Source organism: Hipposideros armiger, unplaced genomic scaffold, assembly GCF_001890085.2.
Source record: "Hipposideros armiger isolate ML-2016 unplaced genomic scaffold, ASM189008v1 scaffold_432, whole genome shotgun sequence".
Taxonomy (NCBI): domain Eukaryota; kingdom Metazoa; phylum Chordata; class Mammalia; order Chiroptera; family Hipposideridae; genus Hipposideros; species Hipposideros armiger.
This window is the reverse complement of record NW_017731782.1, coordinates 722,277-732,626: the sequence shown is the minus strand read 5'-3', so window position 1 is coordinate 732,626 and position 10,350 is coordinate 722,277. Positions and strand designations below refer to the sequence as shown.

The window sequence follows — 10,350 nt, the reverse complement described above, 5'->3', positions numbered from 1 at the left end:
CATATATATATATATATATATATATATATATATATATATATATCAAATCATGTTGTCCATCTTAAACTTACATAACAGTACATGTCAATTATATCTCAATAAAGGTGAAAAAATATTTTAAGAAGAAAAAAAAGTTTTACTACTTCTCAAAAAAAAAAAAAAGTTTGGTTGCAATGTATGTCTTCCTATTCCTGGTCCAATTTTCTTCTATTCCAAACTGCTTCTTTAATTCACAGATCAATTAAGAGAGTAGTTTTTCTTAAAGTAACACTTTTTGTAGAACAAAGTGTTCTACACTGTTTGATTATTTAGTATAGAGGGACAGAGGTTCATTTCCTCCCCTCCTCTACTTTCTTTTTTTTCTTTTTAAATTAAAGTTTATTGGAGTGACAATTGTTAGCAGTTACATAGATTTCAGGTGTAGAATTCTGTAATACCTCATTTATATATCACATTGTGTGTTCACCACCCAGAATCAGTTCTCTTTCCATTACCATATATTTGATTCCCTTTACCCTCATCTACCACCCCCTCTCTCCTTACCTTAAACTATTGTCTGTGTCTATGAGTTTTGTTTCTTCATTTGTTTTTCTTGTTCTTTTGTTGTTTTCAGTTTTATATCCCACATATCAGTGAAATCATATGGTTCTTGACTTTTTCTGTCTGACTTATTTCGCTTAGCATAATCTCAAAATCCATCCATGTTGTTGTAAATGGCACTCTTTCATCTTTTCTTATGGCAGAATAGTATTCCATTGTGTATATATACCACAACTTTATCCAATCATCTATTGAAGGACACTTGGGTTGTTTCCATGTCTTGGCCACCGTAAATAAAGCTGCAATAAACATCAGAGCACATATATCTTTATGGATAAATGTTTTCAGGTTTTTTGGGTAGATACCCACGAGAGGGATTGCTGGGTCATATGGTAATTCTATTCTTTTTTTTTTTTAAGATTTTATTGGGGAATTCGGGGAGGGGAACAGTGTTGGAGAATTGGGGAAGGGGACCAGCCAAGTTGTTGTTCTTCAATCTTTGTTGTGGAGGGCGTCAGTCACCATCAGGCTTCCTGTCGGCAGCTCGTGGCCTCTAAGCTCAAGGTGCTGTGTTCAATCTTAGTTGCGGGTGGGCATAGCTACCATCCCATGCGGAAGTCGAACCAAACTTGTTGTTAAGAACGCAAGGCCTATCCACTGAGCCATCCAGGAGGCAAGCTCAGCTCAAAGTGCTGAGTTCAGTCTTAGTTGCAGGTGGGCATAGCCCACCATCAACAGGCAATCTTGTTGTTACACCAGCTGAGCCATCCTGCCACCTGTTGGCAGCTCAGCGACAGCTCAGCTCGGGCACAGCGTCACTGGCCCATGTGGGAATCGAACTGATGGCTCTGCTGCTCAGAGCTCGTGCTCTTCTGCCAACTCTTAACCAACTGAGCCACTTGGCCGGTTCCTATTCTTAATTTTTTGAGGAATCGCCACACTGCCTTCCATAGCGGCTGCACCAATCTGCGTTCCCACCAACAGTGTATGAGGGTTCCTTTTTCTCCACAGCCTCTCCAATACTTGCTATTATTTGTCTTGTTGATGATAGCCATGCTAACTGGTGTGAGGTGACATCTCATTTTGGTTTTTATTTGCATTTCTCTGATGATTAGTGGTGTTGAACATTTTTTATGTCTATTGGCCATCTGTATGTCCTCTTTGGAGAAATGCCTATTCAGGTCCTCTGCCCATTTTTTAACTGGATTGCTTGTTTTTTTGTTGTTGAGTTGTATGAGCCCCTTATATATTTTGGATATTAGCCCCTAATCGGAGGCATTGTTTGCAAAAATCTTCTCCCATTTGGTTGGTTGCGTCTTTAGTTTGTCGATGGTTTCTTTTGCTGTGCAGAAGCTTTTTAGTTTGATATAGTAACATTCATTCATTTTAGCTTTTACTTCCCTTGCCTTTGAGGTCAAATTCATAAAATGCTATTTGAACCCAAGGTCCATTAGTTTAGTACCTATGTTTTCTTCTATGCAGTTTATTGTTTCAGGTTTTAAGTTTAGGTCTTTGATCCATTTTGAGTTGATTTTGGTACATGGTCACAGATAGCAGTCCAGTTTCATTCTTTTTCATGTGGCTTTCCAATACTCCCAGCACCATTTATTGAAGAGGCTGTCTTTTCTCCATTGTATGTTTTTGGCTTCTTTGTCGAAAATTATCTGTCCATATTTATGTGGATTTATTTCTGGATTCTCTAATTGTTCGTTTAACGATGGTTTGTGTGGACATACATGCAAGATGGAGACAAATCTTTATGTTCTCTAGCAAGATTATGATAGCTCTTGGTAAAATGCTGATTTTGAATGATTAAAAATGTATCAGTACCAGGCAAGCTACTGATTATAGCTGCACTTACTAACTAATCTTAAGGATCTGGTAAAATAATCTATGGTGCAAACAGCCAAATATTTTCCATGTAACATATCTGAAATTATAAAGTAAGTCAATAAAGGGCGTGAATCAATATCTTAGAATATACTTTACATGTTTATAAAGTGAGACATGCCTGTAGAGTTGAAAAGGGGCTAAGATGATAATTTTTTTGAAAAATTAGATAACAAATGAAGACAGCCATTATAGATCATTTTTGTGACTACAAGTATACTGTTTCATTGTAGTTAGATTGCTCCTAAAATTCTGAAGAGTGAGGGCCCTAGGAATTTCTAATTCATGTCCAAAACTATCCTTGATTGTTAAAGTGTAACGTGTTGATTCAATATTTCACATTTTCAATGTAAAAAGAAAAAGAAACATAGCACTATGTTCACTGGCAAGGGCTGAATTTGAAAACGGTCAGAGTAGTTTCGACAGAATAGAAAGAGGGTAAATGGAAGTGGTCAGCAGGCTGATTATCATTAGCTTTTACTAATCTTTCCCTTGTTCTTTGAAATCTCACTCACACGTTCAAATTTCAGTTGTAGGAAGATAGACACAGAAGAAAAAACATTAAAAAAAATCAATTTTTACAATTTTAGATCCTGAGCTGAATATTGTTGTACACGATTTATTGTTGATAAGCAGGAAGATAGAGTAGAGGAAGTATGGGTTCCAAAGTTATCCATACATGGGTTCAAATCCCAGTTCTCTCAATTTAGGTTTTAGGACAGTGGATTAACATTCTAAGCCACAGTTTAGTTATCTGTGAAATGGGGTTGATGAGAAGATTAAATGAGAATACAAAGTGCTGCAATAGTAAGTACTTCATGTTCATGCCCCTCACTTTCACCCATCACCCGCTGAAATGATCATTAAAACCCAGATTTAATGATGGCATTTTGTATCATCAGATAGAGTTAAGAGGAAGATTTCTTAAATTATTTTTGTATGGTCAAAAAATATGCAACAAAATGGGCTGTTTGATCTGTCATTTAAGTGAGATAATATTCTAAAGAAATAGAAAAATATATATATAGGAGGACTAAGAGGAACAAAGTATCAGAAATCAAGTGGTAAATATTAAATCAGATATGAATGTAATCAGTCTGTAAAAATGTTTTAAATGTGAAAACTAAGTAGCTGATTGGGGCTAGTACTCACAGTATGCAAAAAGATAGAAAAAGAATACCGCAAAGTAATTTCTATAGAGATAGTCCACAAATGGAAAAAAAATATAGCAAGAAATAATGTTCTATGATAGACAGCACTATACAACTAACAGTTTATTTAGTATAATAACAACAGCACATAGTCTATGAGTGTTCAAGTCTATTTTTTTATTACTGTGACAAAGGAACAATAAGACTCAACTAAGACCGAGGCATAAAAAAAATTAATGAATATAAAACCTCGAATGAAATATGAAATGGTAAGGAAATGTGCACACAAAGGATACCACTAGTCTACTATGCACACAAAAAAAGTGTTCTGTTTATAAGGATATAGCTTTAAAGCTGAATTTTGGGTTAAAAAGTTTATTGTCCTCTTACAAATAGAGATAATGAGTTATCATGTCCTATCACCATCCATCCCCCCACCCCATAAAAATGGAATTTATCAATGTAAACTTTAACTGTAATTAGAGAATAGCAGTCATAACATCTTTTTTAAAAATTATCAGTCATAACATCTTATCTTCAGAATGAAAATAGAATTAGACAATACCTATCCAATCCTCTTATTTAAAATAAATGGGGAAATAAAGACCTAGAAATCAACATTATAAATTAATGAAGGGGAAGAATTTGATTTCTATTTTTAGTATAGTGCATGATTTTCTGATAGGTATCTAGCAGTAAACCCAAAGGCCTTTTCTAAAGAGCACGAGGTAGCCTACAGCCCATGTTTAAGTGATGAGTCTAACGGCAAGGTTGATGCTTTGTAGCCCATTTCCTAAATACAATTATTAAATCAAGGTTGGGCACATGACTCTCCATATGATGAATCATGACACAAAATGATTAGCTAAATCAATTGGATTTCCTTTCTCGGGAATATGATCCGGATGTACTAGGATCATGTACCATTTACCGGCTCTTAAAGCAGAAGCTAAAAGGTCATGATGTGGTATGCATATGTCATCATGAGATTCCAAATGCAAGCCAAAATTATATAGCGGCAGAAGTTCTAAACAAAAAGAAAGGAGAATGGACCAGCACTGTGAGAAGCAAGGAAGCTCTGGGCAAGATTACATGGTCCACCAGAGTGACAGTAACTGCTCCTGGGAGCTGCTTTGCTTCCTGATGGCTGTTTCCACAAATTACTTAAACCTATCCCTTTCTCTTGAGGTGATCTAAATGAGTTGCTCTTCCTTGAAACCCAAAAGGCTTAATCAGAATAGAAATACTAAATAACTATTTACATATGTAATCACATGATTTTATATATATATAAATAAAAATAAACAAACTATTCCCAAAACGTGTGGAAGGAATTGAACATTTTGGGGAGTTGTCTAGGAACTGTGGAGTTGGTACAATTAAGGCTGACGGCTACCACAGAATCAATTTCCTTAGATTGAACACCAGAGTAAATTTGAGAGCTGACATGGAAGTCTCTGAGAGGTACTGAGTATAATGAGTATACCCAGGCGGGTGGAGAGTAAACCGAGTAGGAAGAATAGAGAAAATCCAAGAATAAAGCCAGCTGCCAGTTCAAGGCTTGTACCTTCTTTACAGAATTCCTTACCCATCTACTTCCACCCTCCTCTCCCTTCCCATGCCTTTTCCAAGTTATACTATTTTGGTGCTGAGCACTGGCAATCGCTACCCCTGCTGCCTCAAGGGAAAAACAAAAACAAAACCAAAACACCTCGCAATACTCATTTTATTAACACTTTATACCAGTGGGAAATGTAGAAACAGTAGTAATTTATCCTCCCTATGATGCCAGCTTTCAGGTAATACTTGTTTCCCAAACTCAGTCCATATCGCAAAGGACCTACATCTCTTATCACGCATTTCCAGGAGGCACCACTATTTACAGATTTGGTGGACAAACATACGCTTTATTTGAACAAATATAAAAGGGAGCTCCTAGTATACAATATTATGACAATACAAAGTTAGATGATACAAGATATAATAACTTTATACTTATCTGGAAAACTAATTTAGAACCAGTAGATAACACATGAAAAAAATTCACAAGAGGAAACACGACAGTAAACAAACACAGAAAAATGCTGAACCTTACTAGTAATCAATAAGTGCAATAATGAAGTGATGTTTTCAGACTAATTAGCAAAGATAATTTTATAACAATAGTATCTGACATGGTTAAAGATATGATGAATCAACTTTGACAAATTACTGACAGTAGTATAAACTAATACAACCTATTGGAAATCAGCTCAGCAATCTATATTAAGAGCCATACACATTTCCAGACCCTTTGTCCTCATGATTACATTTCTGAGACTGTATCCTAAGAATTCTAAATACAGAAAAGAAAGCATTATTTTAAAAGATTTTATCCCAGTTTATTGCTAATACAACAATAAACATATGGGTAACTAACACAACAGTCAACTGCTGGGCTATTATGCAGCCATTAAAACAGATGGTTAATTTCGGTTATGACATGGGAAATGTTTATGATTAGAAAGTAAAAAAAAAAGATTATAAGTTGTATATAGAAAACAATTACAAACAAGAAAAAATATGTAGACGACAAAGACAGAATTGTTAAACGAAAAAGACTAGAAGGAAATAATGAAAAACTAGCAATATATTAGGGTGTTAAGATAATGGGTCCTTTTTACTGTTCTCTTTAAAAAATTTTCAATACTGTAGTTATGTTACTTTTATAATAATAATAAAAAAATCTCCAACTATAATTGAAGTCATAAATAGGGCAAAACAAAAGACCCCAGAGAATTTACTATATTATGGTACAATGCTTGCTATTCATAATAATGACAGAGTCATCAAAAAGCTTAAATTACACTTTTTTTTTTTAGCTGAGCCATCCTGCTACCTGTTGGCAGCTCAGCGGCTGCTCAGCTCGGGGTGGACTCGAACCGCTGTTGCTCAGAGCTCAAACTCTTGAGCGAGCTCTTAACCAACTGAGCCATTCGGCCGGCCCTTGTACCTCCTACTCTTTATTCAATCACCCATCAACTCACACCCAGGCTGCCTCCACATCTTGGCCATTGTAAGCCATGCTGCAATGNGCTCAGCTCGGGGTGGACTCGAACCGCTGTTGCTCAGAGCTCAAACTCTTGAGCGAGCTCTTAACCAACTGAGCCACTCGGCCGGCCCCCTTTTCTTTTTTACTTTTTAAGAAGGTAAGAAAGTGTGAAATATAGTTTTTTTGTGAAAATTCTTACAGGTACTTAAAGGGTTAAGTTTTAGTTGTAGAAAATTGATGTACTTGTAGAAACTTTTGCTCAGATTATGCCATTAAAATGAATAGACACAATAATATGAATATTGAAAATTAAAAAAAAAATCTTTATAGTAATGGAAAAAAAACTGACTCAAAGCAGAAGAATTATACCAGAAAAGTTATTTTATAATCCCAGAGACCTGGTGTCAGAGAAAGGCTGTCCTAATAATTAGAGAACAGAAGTTTCACTTTTACTTAAAAAATGGGAATTATTATAGATTCTACCCTTGTGACTAGTTTTTTTATTATGATTTTAATACTTTATATGTATGAAAATAATTTTTAATGTTATATCAAATTAATGTTAAGACTTATTTAAATGTTTAAATTAAATACTAAAGATATACAGATACAGTAAGACTACAAAATTTAAAACAATACCACAATTTTCTTTAACGTAGAAAAATTTTAAGCATCTCTCACCAATTTCCTATTGTTTTGAAACATTGATGTATAATTCCAGAAATATCACTTAAGAAAAAAACATCAAAATAGCTCAGTTAAACCATATGCTGAACTAGAAGGAAAAAAAAATCCCACAAAAAGGTAAAAGCCAATAGCAAATTAAGATGAATTTTAGCTTAGAGAAGAGGGTCTACAATTTTTCTACAATGGTTCTTAAGACTTCTGTAGTAACAAGTTCTATATATTCCCTCAAGCATCATAACTATAAATATTTTAAGCAAGAATTACTAATGAATAAGAAAATTCCAACTGCAGAAATGAGCATACCACAAATAATCTAAATTTATCATTTAGCATATACTGAACTGAAAAAGGGTAGAGTTTCAGAACTTTTCATTTTGCTAATCAATCATTTGTGTCATGTACTATTTTACTTGTTAAGAAAATAATCCAGAAATCATTTAAGTAATGTAAAATTAAGATATTTAGAAAATAGTAAATGGAAACTGTTTAAGATAAAAAATTATATTAGAATTGTCAATGAATTCTTAGTATATTTTTCTGCCTAAGGAAGCTAATACAATAACTAAGGAGAGATGGAAAGAAAATATATGTCTACAAATTATCTTAACTTGAAACCAATGGTATATATAGTTCTGTGTGCCTATTTAGTCTATGAGGTACACTTATAATTTGTAGACATAGGAGTTTAATTAACTGCCTTAAAAGCACACACTATTTACATTACACTAAACTGATTCTTAGAAAGAAAAATAAATTCATTATAAAATAAATTTTCCTAATTATCTTCCTGGATAGGGTTGGAGATACAGAAAGCAAATCTTTGTCTTGAGTCACATGAAATATTTCAATTAAAAAAAATTAATATAGCAGCTAATCCATATTATAAACAGTTAATAAAATACAGTCTCCTGTCAACTTTCATTATATATTCTTACAGGAGTACCATGCGTATTCTAGAATGAACTCCAGAAGTTAAATCAATAAGCAAACATTTATTAAGTACTTGTATATGCAGAATTTTATAGCTGGAAACTACAAATACAGTAAAAGTCTGGAGTGAGAGGGATGAACTAGGAAATTTCTAAAATTTCTTGATCTTATTAAATTCGACAATTCAACATGTGGCTAGGCATTTGATGAACGTGACTCAAAAGCATCTGAGATGTATATGAGTTTATAACACCCAGAACTAGAAAATGACAATTTTACCTGAAATCATAATTTTTTTCTGGCTGCTGAGCGATTTAAGTTCTACTAGAATCTCAATGGAGTGTGAATATGTAGATTGTTTTACAAATAAAAATTGCCTGCTGTGTACCTGATCAGCAAGTACCAACACCAAAACAAAACCCATTAGACCACTAGGATGTAAAGTTAAAATAAAGCTAGGATTTTTATTAGTCTTTTCATTTTTAGGCCTCTACCATTTATTTAAGCTTCCCCATCAAATACCTACATTAAATCTTAAACTACTATACCGGTCTCTTGATTCTGAGCTCATAAGACTCCAGAAAAATCTCCTACCTGTTTTCAGTTTCTCCAGTTTCATTCTTGACTTAGGGAGGAGGGGGACAGGTGTCAGGCCAGAGGAAGGGTATTATCAGGGGAGGCAATGCAGAGACTTGTTTGCACTCACAGCCATAGCCTTTTTGGAGCTGACATGCCCAGTGTAACTTCATAGGGATTTAGGACAAACTGCCTCTGACTATGGGTCTTTAAGTCTTCTGTGCCATGAAGAGCCAAAATAAGATCAGCAAAAAGGAGTGTGAGAGGGCTGGGGCTGTCTCTCTTCTTCCCTGCACCCAAAATAGCTGGATGGGCAATCCTGCACAGACCACTCACACTTATTTGGTTCATTTCCTCATCTGTAAAGCCACTGAAGACCACGGTCCTTTCAGCTTCTAGAAGTAAAACATTTAGTTGACGGTAAATAATGCATCTGGTCAAATTCCACATATAAAAGCCAGCCTTGCTTCTTTTCTTTATACTTGCTACTGAAATTCTCCAAGCCTTCAGGGTACCTTGTATTCAACTCCATTGTTCAAGTGTAGTTCTGGGACTACTAGATTACCTAAGTGAGAGCTACATGTCACTTGATTCTCTCAGCAAATACTTGGGCTCCTGTGAAAGGAAGGCCACAGTAATGTGCCAGGCTTAGGTTACTTCTTACAGAAGTCACGTTCAATATTAAGAACAATCTTTAATTGAAAATGTTAAGAAAAATTTTCATCATAACTTGGGTTTCTACCCAAAGGAAGTTTTTACCCATTATTCCCTAAAAACTGTGTTTAACAGAACACTGTGTAAAACATTGTTTAACTAAAAATTTAATGGAGAATTCTAATTCCTGCTCTAGAGCACCTGTGGTTTCAACAGTTCACTGTTGAACACTCTTTTCCTAAATTAAGTCTTATAATATTTTCTAATAAAGGTTTGACAAGCAGCATTTTATGAAATGAAACATACTTTGTGAAACAGATCAGGACCCTTCAGACCATGTTCATGTACTGCCAACTAAACTCTACCACAGAAGAATAAATCCAAGTATTTTATTTAACTTTCTAAACAATCAACATCAGTAACTCTGAGAACATCATTTTTGCAAAAGTCTGGTAAATTTTACATATAAAGTTTAAATATATTCACTTTTCTTGCTCTTCCTTCTTTCCTAATGCTCATCAGGGTGATATATTAAACCCTGATTCATCATTACAAAGAGTTATAATGCAGATCTAGAAATTTAAAATCACCCTTTTGATATAAGGATCATTGCTTCTTATCTATATCCTGGGGATGTAAAAAAAATGTATACATGACTTGCATTCATCTTTTATTATCAGTATATATTGACTATTACAATTTTTTTTTTTAATAAAGACCAAGTTGCTTAATATGGTCCTGTTTTAGATTTTTTTTTTTTAATAAAGACCAAGTTGCTTAATATGGTCCTGTTTTAGATTTTTTTTTTTAATTGGGTAATTGGGGGGATGGGAACAGTGCTGGGGAATTAGGGGAAGGGGAACAGACAAGTTGCTGTCGTTTTGTTCTTCA

The 10,350-nt window shown here is 34.4% G+C and overlaps 1 protein-coding gene across 3 annotated transcripts in view; it reads right to left on the bottom strand.

The window, feature by feature from the left end:
* Window positions 1-10,350, bottom strand: part of TNPO1 (transportin 1) — a 92,688-nt gene that overhangs the window by 71,386 nt on the left and 10,952 nt on the right. Inside the window, exon 2 of one of the 3 annotated variants that reach the window (XM_019665064.1) lies at window positions 9,142-9,200. The exons of the other annotated variants lie outside the window; for them this stretch is intronic. Coding sequence (XP_019520609.1) covers window positions 9,142-9,156 — 15 coding nt within the window. The 5' untranslated portion in view covers window positions 9,157-9,200. The remainder of the gene's footprint in view (window positions 1-9,141; window positions 9,201-10,350) is intronic. 3 annotated transcript variants of the gene reach the window in all.